General features: G+C 51.2%; 1 protein-coding gene across 2 annotated transcripts in view; it reads left to right on the forward strand.

The window, feature by feature from the left end:
• The window catches only part of RPTOR (regulatory associated protein of MTOR complex 1), a 324,607-nt gene that overhangs the window by 293,670 nt on the left and 13,061 nt on the right, over positions 1-17,876 (forward strand). Inside the window, exons 25-29 of one of the 2 annotated variants that reach the window (XM_086356543.1) lie at positions 8,239-8,344; positions 11,516-11,630; positions 12,925-13,049; positions 14,159-14,263; positions 17,795-17,842. In XM_086356543.1, the coding sequence (XP_086212669.1) occupies positions 8,239-8,344; positions 11,516-11,630; positions 12,925-13,049; positions 14,159-14,263; positions 17,795-17,842 (499 nt within the window). The remainder of the gene's footprint in view (positions 1-8,238; positions 8,345-11,515; positions 11,631-12,924; positions 13,050-14,158; positions 14,264-17,794; positions 17,843-17,876) is intronic. The other variant, XM_086356544.1, reaches the window with a different exon arrangement.

Raw genomic sequence — 17,876 nt, forward strand, 5'->3', positions numbered from 1 at the left:
TGGACAGAAGAGCCTGACAGGCTACAGTCCATGGGGTCACAAAGAGTTGGACATGACTGAGTGACTGAGCATGCACCTTTATATCAGGGGGAAAATACATTAAAGAAATGATCCCAAGAGATCACTGAGGCCTGTTACAGTCAACCAAGTGTGTTGTCCACACCTGGGTTGACCTGCTCCCCCTGATCTCTCAGGCTTCTCTGGCTAAGGATGGAGAAAGTGGGAAAACACGAATTTGTCTCAGGAGAGGGATCGTTGCTGGTGCTATGGGTAGCAAGTCATCCTTTCGATCTGTGGTGCATACTGTCTGAGTGAGTGAGTCTAGTCTAGTAGTAACAGACGTTCAGAATCCATGATACAGTCTTCTGCTTCAGGCAAGTGTGGTCAAGCGACACAGACTCTGGGTGGCTGGTCCACCATCTCACTGAAACTGCAGTGACTGTAAGTCACAGAAGCTGCTTGGTAGGACACTGAGCTGCTGTTCTCGAAGTCTCTGGGCATGCCTATTCTCAGTTCTTCCTGTGGGAAGAAGTGGCATAGGTAATCCAAAACACATTTTTCTTGAACATAGACACAAACTTGACTTTTCCCCTAAGGATCTGCTTTCCTTTCCTAGGCATCAGGTACTTAGAACACAGGTGCCCTCTGTGAGCACACATCAGCTGACCTTGGAGGAAGGCTTCTTGGGCGAGGGCTGCCGTTTGTGGGGACCCCTACATATGTGTTTACATGTTTCACTCAGGTGCAAACCCACAGCCAGCATCTGCTCTGGGACTGAGCCATGCCTCCCTTTTTTTCAGCAAGTTCCCCTGCCTTTGTGCTCCTCTGTGTGTGTTCTAGCTGGAAGTGTGTCTGAGAATTCCCGCTGGGGAGGGTCCCGCGTGTCGCTAGCCTGGAGGAGACAGAGGCTGTGAGCCCAGTGGTCTGTCCCGGTGCATCATGCTGGCTCCCATAGTGGACCCTGCGGTGCAATGAGGGGAGAAGGGTCCCCACAGGATGAAGTCAGCTTTCACTGTGGAGCCCGCGAGAGGAGCCAGAAAAACAGTTGCTGCATGCATGTTCTTTCTGACTCACCATGTTTGTGATAACAAACTCCCATTGGATGTAGCTTGAAATGACAAGCTCGAGGTGTTATGGTTGAAAATGAAGTTGTTACAGTGAGTTTTGTCTGTAATCCCTGTTGACAACTTAGGGTGCTTAGGACTCAAGTGATTTCTTTTACTTTAATTAGAGACCTTTTCCAAACTTTAGAAGAGGATATGTTTAATCTCATTGCTTTTTTTTTTTAATTTATTACTTTTTCCAGGTGGTATTCGTAAGTGCCTTCTTTTATTAATTTAATTAATCATTGAATGACACATTTGTGCAATAAAATGCATTAGGAACTTTTTTATTACCCTGTTTCATATGCAAATTAAAGATAGCTCAAGGCTAGGATTGTACCTCAGAAAGGACAGAAGAACCCCAAACTCTAAATCACTTCAGAGGTAAGCATAGGAAACTACATTTTCACCAGATAACATAATTATGCCCAATATTTACAGTCACGTGCAACTAATGGTTAGTGGGATTGAATACTCAAAACATGACTGTAATGACAGTTTTTGCTGACTTTTTATCAGTTCACAGTCAGATTTCTTACAGGTCTGTGTGACCAAAAAGAACTACATTCTGGACTGTTCTCCTTTGATTGATGGTACCCCCTCTCTCTTCTATGGTTTGGTTTCCAGAGTTCATATCTTACTTTAGGCAGGATATTAAAAATGGTCTGTCTTGTGTTTAAAAAGTAGAGGCATACTGAAATTTGTTCTGATTATAAAAATAATATGAATTCTTTTTTCATTCTCAGGTTGGTAAATTTCAAAGATTGATTTCTAGCAAGAGGATGGATTAACCGGGGGGTATAGGGTAATAGAAAGTCTCACACACTATGGGTGGCTGGTGAAATATTAGCTTGGTATAGGACAGTTCAGTAGTAGCTATCCAAGCTATAAATGGGTAGGCCCTAGAAACCAGCAGTTGGAGAAAGAAATGGCAACCCTCTCCAGTATTCTTGTCTGGAAAATTCCACGGACAGGAACCCGGTTACAGTCCATGGCATCGCAGAGTCAGACACAACTGAGCACAGCACAGAAACCAGCAATCCCACTCTGAGGAGCAGATCGTAAACCCACTACTGTGCATGGATATGTAATAACTTGTGTCAAGAAATGCTGTTACAGATTATTTGTAATAACAAAAAGTTTGAAAACAAAAAAGAGAATATTAGTAAGGAGACAGTTAAAAATGATTCATCTGTGTAGTAGACATAGACATTAGTCAGTAAGCTTCATCTCTGTGTGAGGCCTTAATGGGATGTCCTTGATATAGTAGGTCACATAACACGATGGTCCAAGATATGTGCACAGATGTTGTGGTTCCATAGATTTGTGTAAGCATCAGAGGAAGCTTGGAAGGTGACTCTTAATGTGGTTACTTCTAGAAGGTAGGACTAGAATCAGGGCAAGGGACTGTCCTTTTTACATTATATACTTCCAGCTCTTTGAATTTTTTAAAAAGAACAATTGTTTGTTTCATAATTCAGGACAGATTAAAATATAACATTTAATTACAAAAAGAGCTTTATAAAAGAATAAGAGCAAATACTTCTTGTACTTCCATTTCTTTGTATGGAGGCAGCATTACTCTGTTACCAAAACCAGTCAAAGACATTAAGAGAATAAAAATCTACAAGCCAGTATTCTTCATGGACATGAACCCAAAATCCTTAACATAATATTCATAAATAAAATGCAGCAGTACATAAAATAGATTCTACACTGATGACCAAGTGGATTCTATCCCAAGAATGCAGAGTTGATTCAGCACTTTTAAATTAGTCCTATAACTGTATCAACAGACGAAAGAAAAACCATATGATCATCTCAGTAGCTGCAGAAAAAGGATTTGATGGAATTCAACAGCCATTCAAAATAAAAACTCCTAGCCAACTAGGAATAGAAGGAAACTTCCTTACTCTTATACTGGGTGCCTATAGAAAACCTACAGTTAACATATTTTCACTGATAAAAGACAGTGCTTTTTCTCCAAAACCAGGTGTATGTGAGGCAAAGATGTCTCATCTTACCATTCCCATTCAGCATCCTCCCAGAGGTCCTAGACAGCAAGGCAAGAAAAGAAAATGTGTACATATGGGAAGGGTAAAATAAAACTCTATTCACAGACAATATTGGATGTATAGAAAACCCTAAGTAATCTGAAAGATGTTGCCAGAATAAGTGAGTTCAGTAAGACTGCAGGATACAAGGTCATTATACAGAAATCTGTTTATTTCTGTATGAATGATCAGAAATTACAATAACATCAAAAAAAAAATCATGAAGTACTTAACTTAGCTACAAATCTAAAAAAAAAAAAAAAGCAAAATCCAAATGGTGAAAAATGAAAAACATTGATGAAAAAAATCAGAGAAGACTTAAATCAGTGAAGACCACATTCATGGGTTGAAAGACTATGAAATTCAGATGTCAGTTCTCCCTAAACTGATGTATATAGAGCAATGTAGTCTGAATCCAAATCCCAATAGACCTTTTCTTTTCTTTTTTAAAATTTATTTATTTTAATTGGAGGATAACTGCTTTATAATATTGTGTTGGTTTCTGCCATATATCAACATGAATCAGCCATATGTGCCGTCCCTCTTGGACCTCCCTCCTGGCTTTCTCTTTTTAATCAACAAGCCTCTTCTACAGTTTATGAGGAAAAGCAAAGAAACCGAAGTAACCAAAACAATTTTGAAATAGAACAAAGTTGGAGGACTTTCGTTGCCTGATTTCGAGATTCACCATAAAGTTAAATAATCAAGACGTGGAATTGGTGAGAGGACAGACACATGGATCAACGGGACAGAACAGAGTCCAGAAATAGTCACATCAGTACATCCCATTGATTTTCCATGGACGTATGAGAACTGTTCAGTTCAATGAAAGGAATGTGTCTTTCCAGCGGAGTGGCACCATGGTAATTGGACACCCATTTGCCAAAAGTAGAAATTCAGTCACTCACTCACACCTTGTACAATAACTCACTCCTTAAATGTGAAGCTTGGAACCATGAAAATTCTGGAAGAAAATCTTTCTGACCTTGGGTTAGGCAGTAGTTTCTTTAATAAGGCACAAAGAGCACAGGCCACACAAGAAAAAGTGGCAGATTGCTCTTCACCATAAATTGATAACTGCTCTTTGAGTAATCCTGTTAGGAACATGAGATCATGAGCCACAAACCAAAAGAAAATTAAAAAACACATACAAATCTTGTATCCAGTATATATAAGGAATATTCAAAATTCCATGATCAGGAAACAAGTGGCCCCGTTAAAAACAATGGGCTAAAGATCTGCAGACACTTTACCATAAAAAGTACCCAGGCAGCGAATAAACTTGAGAAAAGATGTGTAGCGTCACAGCAGTTATTCACAAGGGAAGTCGAGTTACCACAATGAAATAGATACTGCACATCTGTTAGAAGGGCTAAAATTTTCAAATCTGTCAATACCAAGTACTGGCAAAGGATGCAGAGCAGCTGAAACTTTCATACTTTGCTGGTGCAAAGGCAGAATATTGCAAGCACTTTGGAAACATTTGGCCCTTTCTCATAAATTAAACACATACTTAACCATAGAGCCCAGCAATCCTACTCCTAGATATTCACCCAGGAGAAATGAAAACTTCTGTTCATTCAAAAGCCTGTACTTGAATATTTACAGTGGCTTTATTCATAATTACCAGGAACTGGGAACAACCCAGATATCCTTCACCGGGTGAATAAACTGCTAGAATATTTCATATGATGAAATACTAATTCACCAAATGTTTTCTAAATAAACTGAAGCATACACACTATGGATGAAATTCAGCTGCGTTATACTCAGTGAAAGAAGCCAGACTTAAACTGTACAGTTCATTTATACGGCATCTGGAAAAGGCAAAGCTACAGCGATGGAAAACAGAGGTGGTGCTGGACTTGGACTGGGGGAAAGGCCAGGCTACAGAGGGCATCTAGCAGTTTGGGGTGAAGGAACTATTCTACATGTCCATTGTGCGTGGTTACATGACCGTGGGGCCTGTCAGAACTCAGAACTGGGCCCCAAAGGGTGAGATTTACCGCATGTGAATTGCATCTCAGTCACCCTGATGCTTTGTGAGGTGTGGTCACATGATAAAAATGCCTGTACTTAGGTATCAGAACCTACAGTGAATTCCGATCTGCCCTTCAGAGCTTCTTCCTTAGCGGTCAGTGGCCTTCAGCTTGGTAACTCTTTAGACGTCATGCCCAGCGGAGACCAGTCAGCCCACAGCCAGTGCGCTCCCTCCCGGCACTGCTGACTCCGTCATTGTTTGGGGAGGGTGGTTTGTTGTTAAACAAGGTCTCTGTCCCACCACAGAACTCGATTTGTTTCTGGTGGGAACCCAGGAAGCTCTTTGGTGGGGACTTCCATGACCTCACGAGCCTTCCAGGGGTCGAGCTTCGGTCCTGATAGCCACGTGCCTGTTGTGGATTTTATCCCATGCACTTGAACCCCTTTAAATTCAGAGGCATTGAGGGTGTGCCCTGTGTTTCACAAGTTCATCATATGAGGACCTGCTTACCTGGCAAGGCCCGCCATCAGGCTTCTGAGACCCTCTGGTCTCCCTTTGTTCCCAAGCCCAGGCTGCCCCAGTGATAGTTAAGGAACAAGGGGGATGCCGTCACCAGCCTTCAGCTGTCGGCTCCACGGGAGGCCTCAGGAGGTTTCAGCATCATAATTGGTTTTTAAAAGTCTGAGGAGAAGCCAGGTGTTAGGAATCCTCAGCGTGTCATGATCCTAATCATGTAACACTATTAGCCTCACCCACGTCCCTCCAGCTCTGCCAGGAGGAAAGCTCAGCACCGTCTAGGTCTGGGCTTCTGTTTACTCAGAAGCTTCTATTCAACCTGCAGAGCCACGAGGTAAGGGGAGGGGCAGGCAACTGAGCAGATGATTAAGAAGAGCTGAGCAGGAAACAGTCTGGTCCCCTCCATCCGTCCTCATCCCTCCCGGCCGGCTGACGCCTGCTGCTTCTCGCAGCCTCTGCTCTCTCCCTTTCCCCGTCTCTCTCCACCCACGCCTCCCGCACTGCCCCACTGCTGCCCGCCCCCGCTTGTCCTAGTGCTTCGTGGTGATTGTCCCCAGGACGGTGTGTGCGCTGGTTGCTGGGCTGCGGTTCAGTTCAGTTCAATGCTGCAAGTCCTTCCTGAGCTCAGCGGGGCCACTCCCCAGAGCTCCGTGCTCTGCTGCTTAGGACTCAGCCCGGGGCAGTGATGCCCGGCTGTGCGGTGGAGGTCAGTCTGTCTGAGGCCCCAGGGCGCATGTGGCCACACTCCCACGCACAGCTGCCTCCTGCCCCCTTCCTTCCTCCTGCCTGCCCTCACCACATGGAGAACTTCCTTTCTGTCTGTCCCACTCCCTCCCTGCTTCCAGACCCTTCCTCTAAACCTGCAGAAACCAGAGCTTCATTCTGATTCTGTCTTCTTTTCATCTGGAGGTTTTCTTTTTATCACTCTATGTTATTGGTTATCTGTAATTTCTTTTCCAGTAATCTCTGGATTGTCATGAAACAAAACCAGCTGGTAAAAACCCACCATCTATCCCAAGTGCCTTCGTGGGGTTATGTCTACAACACTAACTGCTCTGGAGGCTCTAGGTGACTTTTCTTCTGTTGTCTCCGTGTCAGGATATCTTTGCTGTTTTGCTGGCTGTGGGTTTGTGATTTTTAAGAGAAAAAAGACAGGACTGTAGCAGTGAAATCCTGGAACACAGACCCCTCTGGTCTGTGCACAGGGATGAGATGAGGTTTCGGGTTGTTTGTTTGTGATCAGAGATAACACGGAGCATTTAAGAAGACACAAAAGTGCTCCGTGACCATTTCGTGTAATAACTGCTTCCCATCTTCTCAGCTGTGCTTGCACACACACAGGCACGTACACGTGACCACGTTCACCATTCGTCATCCTGATGCTTTCTCCAGCAGAGAAGATGACTTTTAAAATATTGAATATGGGCTCCCTCTGCCTGTGCAGTGTTACCTGGCTGAGTACAAGGCAGGTTAGCTCTCAGCCAAGAGGAAGTAGGGTTTTTCCAAGTTTATTTGATTCCTTTTATATCTGAGAACTTTACAGGTCTGAGTTCTCAAGCAGGCAACCAGAGTTAGGCAAGTTGACTGTATGACGAAGGAGATACATCGTTTTTACACAAGTGATTATGTTCTGAATATAGTAAACTTAAATCCTAACTTACTGTTTGCTAAGTGTGGCCCTCTCCTAGACATGACCCACATGCCATGAAGCAAGAAGGGCCCTTATCCAGGAAAGGGGACTGTTCCAGCTTCCACATACTTCATATGCAGAAGCTGATGAAGGAAGGCAGAAGTTCCCAGGCATAGGGTCGAAGCTCCTTCCTCACTCTCCACCCACATGGAATCTGTTGCCAGCTTTGCCCCTTTGCTGTGTTAGGTGGAGCCTGGCGGGCAGTAGCTCCTGCCCGCCAGGGGTGAGAAGGCCCCGCCCTCAGGCCCAGGCTGCCTCTCCGGCCCCAGGGGGCAGCACTACCGTGCCTGCTGCCCTCTGTCACTTCTCATGAGTGCGTTCATCTTCTAACCAGAGGCTTCGTTTCCCTTTGGCATCAGAATAAAAGCAAACGTCTCTGAGCACACCACATCTTTTTCTGATTTTGCATTTAAGGGTACAAAGGAGTCAATCTAGTGTCCAGCACAGCAGAGCCCGTTATGTCCCCTCCTGCAGGAAACACCTGGCCCTTATCCCTGCACCTCCCCCTCAAATTCTGTCTGCTTTGAAAGCAGCCCCCTCGCTGCCCTGTCAGAGTGTGACAGCTTCTGGCCTCTATGGTTGGGCTGTCAGAGGCAGGGGCTTCCTAAGTCTCTGCTCCATGTCCCCAAGCCAGCCAGCCCTCCCCCGGGTCCCAGGTCCCGGTCCCGGGTCCCAGAATCTCCACACCCAGCTGTCAGCAGGGTGCAATGCCCCCAGCACAGGGAGGGAAGCAGGTTCGGGAGCTTGGTGACCACCCTCTGACTGTAAGGGTCTGCTCTGACTGCTGTTGGGCACTGGACCGACCAGAGAACCAGGTTTCTTCTGCACCTGCAGAGGGGGAACCCTCTCATTTGGAAATAATTGTCTTAATTTTCTTTTTTTTAATTGTTGGAGATTCCGGAAGAGCATGACCTGGAGAGTCAGATCCGCAAGGAGCGGGAGTGGCGGTTTCTGCGGAACACCCGTGTCCGGAAGCAGGCGCAACAGCTCATCCAGAAGGGTAAGGGGTGTCCCCAGGGGCCACCGCGGGCAGTGAGCCGGCCCCCACTTGCCCTGGTTCGGGCGAGGAATGAGGCTGGCGGAGATGCTCCAGGAAGGAAGGGGTGCCACCGTGGGGCACCACTCACCTGCCCAGGAAGGCCTTGTCCCCAGGGAGACATGGAGGCTCTCTGGGATCATCGTCCAAGGAAGCTCCTGTCTGACTGGCGGCCTCTGGGACAGTCGTGGCTTCTGCCTTTTGTCGTTTCCAGAGAGAAGGGAGCAAGCCCTCTGCAGCCCTGGGGTCCACAGCAGGTGGCCTGTGTCCTCACCATGGGGACAGAAGACAAACATCAGGCCCTGGTTGTATTTGCCTGGACCCCACATGGCCCCCAGATAATTGCTCCCTATTACCCCAAGCCTGTATATCAGTCACATTTTGACCAAACCTTTTACTAAATTTGCCAACAGGTACCCTAACTCCCCACTTTGCATACCCTCCAGCCCCACCCCACCTCACCAGTGCGGGGACGTGGGCTGCCACAGGGAGGGCTGCTGTGTCATGGGTCCCCCTTATGTCAGCTGCAGCAGCCCCCTACCCTCAGGCACTGAGGCCAGGTGGGAGGGGGCAGCCAAGGGGCTCCACCCTGTGGTTAGGACAGGGCCAGAGCACTGGGCAGCTCCCCCACCCAGGGACAAGCCTTCGCCTCCCTCTTTCCCAGCAGTACAGCCCCCAGGGCTCAGGAGCCAACTCAATCCCACAGCTGTGGGTGGGCTGGTCTTCCAGCTCTGCCTGAGTCCTTGTTGCTGGGCCAGCTTTGGGCAGTGGATGATGCTCCCTGGGTGCTGCACAGAGTAGATAAGCAGACTCCTCACACTTTTGTGGAATTATTTTCATGACCTTCTCTCCCTGTGGTGTCAAATTCCCTTGATTATTAAGGGTTACTTTTTTTTTTAATTTTTTAAAATTTATTTATTTATTTGGCTATGCAAGGTTTCACTTGCAGCAAGCAGGATCTTTTTAGTTGTGGCGTATAGCATGTGGGATCTAGTTCCCTGAACAGGGATCGAACCTGGGCCCCCCACATTGGAGCATGGAGTCTTAGCCACTGGACCACCAGAGAATTTTTTTGTATTATGGGTTACTATTTAAAGTTGCGGCTGAGGACCCATGAGCCCATCCCTACCTGCAGGCAGCCTGGAGGCGGGATCTCATCCCTGGCCCACCTGCCCAGGCCTGGTGCCCCCCAAGCACTTCCAGAAGCAATGCTGTTTCAGAAGCACTTGGAGCGCATTCACAGTGCTCTCATTGAGATGCTAGGGTCACATTCCATTAATGCAGGGTCACTTCTGCTAAAACCAATCTTGGTTGTTTGTAACTCACCTCTGTGAAGGCGCATTCTAGATGTAAAGCCCCCAGGGATGTAGAATTCAAAGTCTGCCAGTTTTTCCAGGAGAGCTTGAGCCGCCCAGCTTGATAGGAGCTCTTTGAATTATGGTGTCAAGGACCTATTTTCTTGGAAGTCTGTGGTTCTTTAGACCCCAGGCCTACCAAAGGGGACAGCAGGACAAATTGGTTTCCCTGTACCCACAGGCGGCCTGGGAGCCAGTCTGCCGCACACAGCGAACATCTGAAGGCAGTAAAGGCCACACTTGGCTGGTGGTGTTTCGGTCAGCATTGCACAGGGAGTGAAATTAGAGCCGGTCATTTGAGAACCAACCAGGTTTTGCAGACAGAAAAGAAAAAAATCATCTTTGTAAATTAGGGTCAGGGGTTCTCTTTTCCAGTCTTTGTGGGGAAAAGATCTGTTTGTCTGACACACACCGAAAGGAACTGCTGAGCTGCTGGAGACCTTGGCAAGTGAGCTTGCAGGCAAGAGCCTCACCGCCGGCAGACGTGGGCAGAGAGGGCAGGGCCACTAGCAAGGCCACAGCCTCCTGCACTGCCTGTAGCGCTCAGAGCCTGGACTCTGTGAAGTGGTGGTTTCATCTGAGGCCAGCCATGTGCTGGGAAGGATGTGAATCGTGGAATATCGCCTACGGGCCCAGCAAAGTCATTAGACGAGTCCGCGAGGCCCCAGGAGATGAGCTGGGAAAGTTAATGCCGCCTCCCTTATCTGTGACCCCTCCAGCCAGCCCCCGTGATGCTGCAACCTCACCATCGTGCCCAGATCTGTGCGTGTGTGCAGAATGCCTGCAGTGACTCAGGACCTGGGTGTCCCTTCATCTTTCCTGGGTCAAATTACACGCCCTCCCTGGGGAACCCATGGCTGAGGGGGAGGGCATCTCTGGGCAATAGTTAAACTTTCCCAGGCCTGTTTGCCTGTTAGTTTAACCCCATCCTGATGATTGAGTGGTTTTCAGTGTTAGCTTTTTTAGCAAAGGGAGGCGAAAAAGCCTGAAATAGTGGGTGATAGCAGCTCACCCAGCAGGTGCCAGGTTCACGAAGCACGAGCGCCACAGTCGCTCTCCTCTGTGTCACCCAAGACCAGCTTCCAGTGGCCAAGGAGGGGGTGACCCCGGGGCTGAGTGTTGTGGGGGCTGCTTGCCCTCCACGACGGGCAGGTACAGGGGCCACACGCCTGGCTCCTCTGCATGAGCCTGCATCCTTCTGCAGATAACATGTGGGAACCCATCTGATGCTCCCCACACTGGTATCCTCTTTTCGTTGCTCTTCTAGAGCTCCTTCAGGGCCATAGCAGTTTTTCCCAGGTACCTGTGTTGGGGCCTGGGGAGCAGATCCCCATTCACGTCCTCTGTGTGACTCTTGATCAGCTGTCTTTCCGTCATTTCAAGGTTCCCGCCTTTCCATACTGGAGGCCCCCGCCTCCACACAGGAGTTGGCTGGAGTTGGACAGTGATGGCCAAACCAAAGCTTTAGTCTTGGGTCTGAGTTCCGAATCGCCGCCTTACTGAACTTTATTCCAAAATCTGTGACATTCTTTTCAGAAAACCTTAACCTGCGTGCACTGCTCTGAATATTGCCGACGGGCTGTCGTAAGCGTGAGTCGGATGCCAGCCTGTCTGCACAGAGGCAGCCCCACCCTCAGGAGCCCGCCCACACTCTGCCTCCTGCTTCCCTCTGGGCCCCTCCCAACCCCCCAGATACGAGCGGCTGGCGTCAGCCTTGGCAAAACACGGCAGTGACGTTTACTGCAAATTGAGGCCCATCGTCCTGTGTTTCCCTCGGCAGGTATCACAAGGCTGGACGACCAGATATTTCTGAACAGGAACCCTGGCGTCCCCTCCGTGGTCAAGTTTCACCCCTTTACACCATGCGTGGCCGTCGCTGACAAAGACAGCATCTGGTATGGGGGTACTTATGGGGCTGGCCTTTCAGGTGGAGAACAAGTAGCCCCAGGGGGTGTGGGCAGGACACCCCCTGCCCCGTCCAGGCGTGGAAGCGCCTCACCCCAAGCCTCTGGGCTGCTTCGGGGGTGGGGGCTAGAGAACTTGCCGGCAGATGTCTCTCCTCCTGGTGCTGCCCACACCCTCCCAGGGCTGCACTTGGCCACGTTACCACGGGCGCTCCAGAGGCCTGACCACAGTTACATGTGGGCCAGGACCGGAGCTTCAGGCACTAAGATGGGGCTGTTCCTGTGCAATGAACAGAGAGCAGAGCACAGGGGCTCGTTAGGACCCCCCAGTGACAGGGCATGTTAGGGACCCGCTTAGGTGCAAGGGCAGCAAGTGTGCAAAGGGAAAGCGTCAGTAACAAGACACCACTTTAACTCATAGCGACTGTTGCCCTTATGTCGCTGAGAAAGTGCACACTTGATGGGAGAGACCATGGGGACGATTATTTTTATAGCTGATAAAATGGACAGAATTCTTACCTATTTCTTATTCTTCTCCTTTTTTATACATAGCATAAAATTTACTGTCTTCTCCGCTTTTAAGCTTGCAGTTTAGTGGCATTGAGTGCTTTCACCTTGTTGGGCAGCCGTCACCACCGTTCACCTCCAGGACTTTTTCATCACCCCAAGCTGAAACTGTGTCCCCATTAAACACTGACTCCCCCTCCCCACTCCCCAGGCCCAGCATCCACCACTCAGCTTTCTGTCTCTGGGAATTTGTCTGTTCTGGGAACCTCAAATGAGTGGAATCATCTAGTATTTGTCCTTTTGTGATTGGCTTATTTCACTTAACATACCATCCGCAAGGTTCATTCGTGCTGTAGCAGGTGTCAGAACTTACTTCCCTTTTAAGATGGAATAGTGGTCCAAGTGTGTGGATCACACTTTGTTTCTTCCTTCATCCATCAGTGGGCACTTGGGTTGCCTCCATCCTTTGGCTATTATGAGTGACACGCTATGACCTGGGTGCACATCTCTTGAATATGTACACAGAGGTGGGATCCTGGGCACGTAGTACTTCAGTGTTCAGTCATCTTGAGGAACCGCTCTTGCTCTGCGTGGCGGCTGCACCATCTCACATTGCTACCAGTAGGGCACAGGGTTCCAGTTTCTCCACATTCTGACGACACGTGTCCTTCTCTGTGTTTGCTGGTGGCTGACCTGCTGGGTGTCAGGTGGTATTTCCTTGTGGCTTTCATTTGTTCCTCCCTGATCACTCACCGTATTTCTCTCTTATTCCCTGAAGCTTTTGGGACTGGGAGAAAGGGGAGAAGCTGGATTATTTCCACAACGGAAACCCTCGGTACACAAGGGTCACGGCCATGGAGTATCTGAATGGCCAGGATTGCTCCCTCCTGCTCACAGCCACAGGTGAGTAGGTTCCCATGGTGGGGACCTAAACCCTGATGCAGAGGTGGCAGGGGACAGGTGCAGGGCCCCAGCACAAATTGGCAGCAAGGTGCCTGTGACCTCAGTTGTTTCTTTTGATAAAGGGGACTGACCAGTCCCAAGTGGAGGCCACCATCATGACAGGCACACCTAGGGGGAGAGGTCCTGCTGGCAGCCCTCCCCAGGAAAACAGAGTCCAGCCCCAGCCCCAAGGCAGCCCCCCAGCAGGCCTCAGGCAGGGAGGGGAAGACAAACCCCACAGTGGTGCGGGAGCCAGTAGGGTCTGCGGGGCATTTGACAACAGGTCACAATGAGCCTATCTGAGCTTCAAAGAGGATGCAGAGAGGTGATTCCTTGGAAACAGCAGACATGGCAGAGGGACCAAGGGCCCTTTGGGAGTCAGGTCCCAGTGGAGAAGCAGCAGGAGGCCTAAGTTCTAGAGCAGGGAGACGTCACGTCTCAGCAGAGATTGGGGCAGATCAGCAGATGGCAGAGCCAGGGACTCTGCTCGACGCGAGTTCCCCAGTGTGTCCCCAGGTGACCTTGAACTCCCTCTGCAGCTCAAGGCCAGGTTGTCCATGACGGGCTAGTGAGGCCAGAGAACAGGGTCCTGGGAACAGCAACACCAGGAGGAAGGAAGGAAGGACAGACAGACCAGCAGACAGGTGGTGGCCCCACACTCAGGCCCACCTGGCTGCCCATCTGCTGGAGAACACTGGGATCTCTGCCCCGTCCTGGGGCTGGAGAGGCGGGGAGGGGCGTCCCACCGGTCTCCTGAGTCATGTGACGGGTGAGGAGAGAGGCCCTGTCCCTGTGAGAGACCAGCTCTTCTTGGCAGATGATGCCCGCGGTGGTGGGGGAAATCGGGAACGCTGAGGTGGGGGCTCCACCCTGAAGCCCCAAGTCAGGTCGGAAGAGGTCTCACACTGCCTGTGTGTGGCTCCTCCCCAGATGAGAGAACCGTCTGTCCCTCAGGCTGCCTGGTGTGGGCCTGAGCAGCCTGTGTCCTCCTGCACCCCCAAGAAAGGGGCCTCCTCCCCTTCCCAGAGCAGCCAGGCCTGCGTTTTAATCTCCTTTCTCCTCTCCCCAAGATGACGGTGCCATCAGGGTCTGGAAGAACTTTGCTGATTTGGAAAAGAACCCAGAAATGGTGACAGCCTGGCAGGGACTCTCGGACATGCTGCCCACCACCCGAGGTGGGTGCTCCTGGGGTCCTGCAGGAAGTCGGTCCACTCGGAGCCCCTGAGTCCCTACCCAACCAGCTTCCCTCTTGGGAGACTCTGCTTGCAGCGAGGTGAAGGGGAGGGTGTGTGTGTGTGTGTGTGTGTGTGTGTGTGTCTCTTGCCGAGTTCTGAGCAGACCGCAGCCCCTGCCCTTGGCTTGAAGCGTGTGTTGATTGTGAGAGCATGGGCACGGCGGGGTCTGGGGCTGCATCCTGTGCCCCTCATACCCAGAATAATCCACTCTCAGTGAGGAGCACACAGCAGGCACCCTGGTAGCGTCTGGTCCTCGGCAGAGGCCAGTGCACCGCCTGCCCGCTCTGGGCTGAAGGAGGTGTGGCTGCAGTGTCCACCAGACCCCACTCTGTGTGCTGCCTGTTGGTGGGCACGGCCATGCCACAGCCAGGCTGAGAGACACCCACACCACCTGCCAGTCTCTGGGTCCAGGCCCATTATCGGGAGGTCTGCGCCCCTCAGCCTGGCGCTCACTGTGTGAGCGTTTATGTGGCCATCGGTCTGGATTTCCAGAGCCACCCTCCAGTGTGATTGCAAAGCCCCTGCCAGATGGAGGCAAGAGCGGCTTGCTGTTCATCACCCCACCCCCCTCCACCCACCTGGGGTCTCTCCGTGGCCTTGAGAAGCAATCAGGTGCTTGCGTGGCTGCTTCTCTCTCCTCCATCTAAGTGCCCTCAGGGGCACGGCCAGCTCCACAGCAGACACTTCCTTATATGTTAATATTTTAAGTGTTTTTACATTTTCTTCAGAGACAAAGTAGTTGTGTATCAAATCCCACAAGCCCCAACACAGCCGTTTTTTTGTTGCCTTGGCTCCTGTGAGCCCGGTCCTGTGCTCCCATGGATGACAGCTGCCATCACAGGGTCCCTCCATCTCTCTCTTGCTTTTTCCTGTTCTCTGCCCTGCAGCGCCCCCACCTTCCACCCGCTCAGCCACCGGCCCCACCCTAGGCCTGTGCTGAGGCTCCAGCAGAGCAGGTGGCTGACGGCCTCCCCGTGGTCCTCAGGTGCTCACCCTCACATTGCAGGATATGCTGGGCAAGTTGAGTCATGGTCTTCAGTCCTTAGCTTCCTGCTGCCATCCCAGCAGGCAACCTGTCCCAGGCTCCAGCCGTTCGCAGACCCCTGTGTGGGGAAGGCAGGAGCTGGTAGAGAGCAGGGTCAGGCTTCCAGCTGGGCCAGAGGATGGGAAGGTGGGGAGCCCACTTGTGGCCCAGTGAATATGCTGTTGTCTAGCCTTTTCCTTTTACAAGGGTCCACCTACCTGTAGCCCCCAAATACCTGCCACCCCCAAATGATGTATCTGTGGTTTATTTGCCCACAGCGTCGCTTGCCTTTGCTCCAGTGAAGGTGAGAGGAGCTGCCTGTCCAGGAGTCAACATGCAGGTGGGGTGATGGGGTCTAGCTGAGCTGACAGCAGCACAGCCCTGGGGCACCCCTGCAGTGTCCCCCCAGACGTCACCTGCGTGTGGGGAGCCGCTCCTGGCCCAGGTGTGCGCTGCAGCCCTTCCTTGTGAGTGGGTTCCACTGATGTAGACGGACGTGCGTTTCCTACAGACTCCTTCCTACTGGACCCGCCCCCTTTCCTGGGTCTCAGAAATCTCCCAGGACAGGCGTTGTTGGTGAGGGCTGGTGAGGGTCTTACCTCCAAGTCTTTGTCAGCAGGAGGGGTGAGGGGGTCTTGGAGCGGGCACTCCTCGGCAGCTAAGCCAGAGTTCGTCTGACCGGGCAGCAGTGAACTTAGCAAAAAGGACAATGTTACTTCTCGTTCTTTCTGGAGGAGTGGGAGGTAGAAGGGGCAGGGCACCTGGGGGCCAGCTGCTTTAAAGGGTCAGGACAGGAAGGGCTTGTGTGTGGCAGGGCCCGGGAGGGGCGCCCTGAGAACCAGGGACCCCCGCACCCTCCAGCCTCCACAGCTTCCCTCTGCAGCACAGGGACTGCAACCCCAGCAGGGCCAGAGAGACCCCAATTATAATTTCCATTTCAGGAGCTCAAGCTCAGTAACCAAGGGGCGAGGCTGGTGAATTTCTGGCCCCTCTGCCAACTTCTGGGTGCCTTCTGCCCATCAGTACCTGCTATCTTTCTCTTCACTCATCTTGGCTCTGACAACAATCACAGAGCTGTTGGTCGTGATTCTGAGGGGAGAACTAGCAGCTTCTAAGGCCATTGCTTATCAGCATCTGGGGGCCCCCCTGCAGCGTGAGGCCCTTCAGAGTCCTGGCTGTGGTCCCCCGGGACCTTGTCAGGCAGAAGCAACAGCCCCCACTTCCTGCTCTGGATTACCTCCCGGGCATGTGAAACTCCCTGTGCTGCACAGGGAGGTCCTCCGCCTGGTCTCGGATCCCAGGCAGCCTTGAGCTGTGTTCTGGGGATGAGGCACCCTGAGGGGAGGGGTTGCCATCATCAACTCCTCCACGCACCTGTTGACAGGGGATCCTACACAGCTCTGCACCCTGCAAGGCCCAGCCCACCTTGTCCTTCAGCTCCAGAGGTCATGGGGGTCTCGTCTGTGAACACTGGCATGTAAGGCACTTGGGAGGGAGGACTTGGCGCCTCCTGAGCAGTGGGGAAACTCTGCCTGTGAGGTTCTCCTGTGTGCTGTCCAGCTCAGAACTCACTCACCGGGTCGCTGTCGTGGCAGCCTGTTTGCAAAGATCTGAACCAGTGGTTTGGGACTAAAGAGACTGTTTCTTGCAGGAGCCCTACCCCTGCCTTTTGGAAGTTGTGTGAAACGTGCAGGGCCTCCGCGTCATCTTAGCATGCCCCTGACTCACTGTGTACATGTGTACCCAGGCATGGACATGCATGCATGCATGTGCACATGTGAACACGTATGCTCCTGTGCATGCTCGTGCAGTTAACCTGGGGACACTCCCCTCATGGGGATCCCCTGCAGTCAGGAGAACTGAAGTCAGTCTGGGTCCCTGGCCATCCCCTGGAGCTGAGTGAGCCATGTTCTGAAATAGAACCTGTGGTGGTACCACCCATCGTCAGGCCAAGGTGCCCATAGTCACCTGGACATAAGCACCATTCCCCAGAGGCCTCCTCACCAACCCAGGGCCTCGTGAATGAAGAGCCGTCCTCACTCAGGACCTAGACAGAGGGTTACCTCCGCTCCTCCGGCCGTGGCCAGTGGGTCAGCTCCTGCCAGTTGGGCCACACTAACCGTGTGTGTGACTGGCCATTAACTGCCCCTCGCTGGAAGTGCCACGCATGTCAGGCCACATTTCCCTTGAGTCTCAGCACCTTCTGATTTCCCATCTTGAGTCTTTTTTTAGCTAAAACCTCCAGTTGTTGAGTTTTCAAGTTCGTAGGTACTTTGGCCCTTGTCTTCCAACTGCAGCCGTGGCCCGGGCCACTGTCTGCCCCCCCATCCCCACCCCGTTTCCTTCATGGTGCTCCCTGACTCTGTGGTGTGTTTAATTCTGGCTGATTTGGCTCTGGCTGGCCGGCTTCCCCTTGCATCAAGCCCATAATCCCTGTTTCCTCACAGGTCTGGCCCGAAAGGTCTCAATCTTTCTTGACCACAATAAGCAGGGAGGTGAGTGCCTTCCCCTTATCTGTGAGGGCTGGGC

Source organism: Bos grunniens, chromosome 19, assembly GCF_055505025.1.
Source record: "Bos grunniens cultivar Pamir isolate PY7600 chromosome 19, Bosgru_T2T1.0, whole genome shotgun sequence".
In the NCBI taxonomy this organism is placed as follows: domain Eukaryota; kingdom Metazoa; phylum Chordata; class Mammalia; order Artiodactyla; family Bovidae; genus Bos; species Bos grunniens.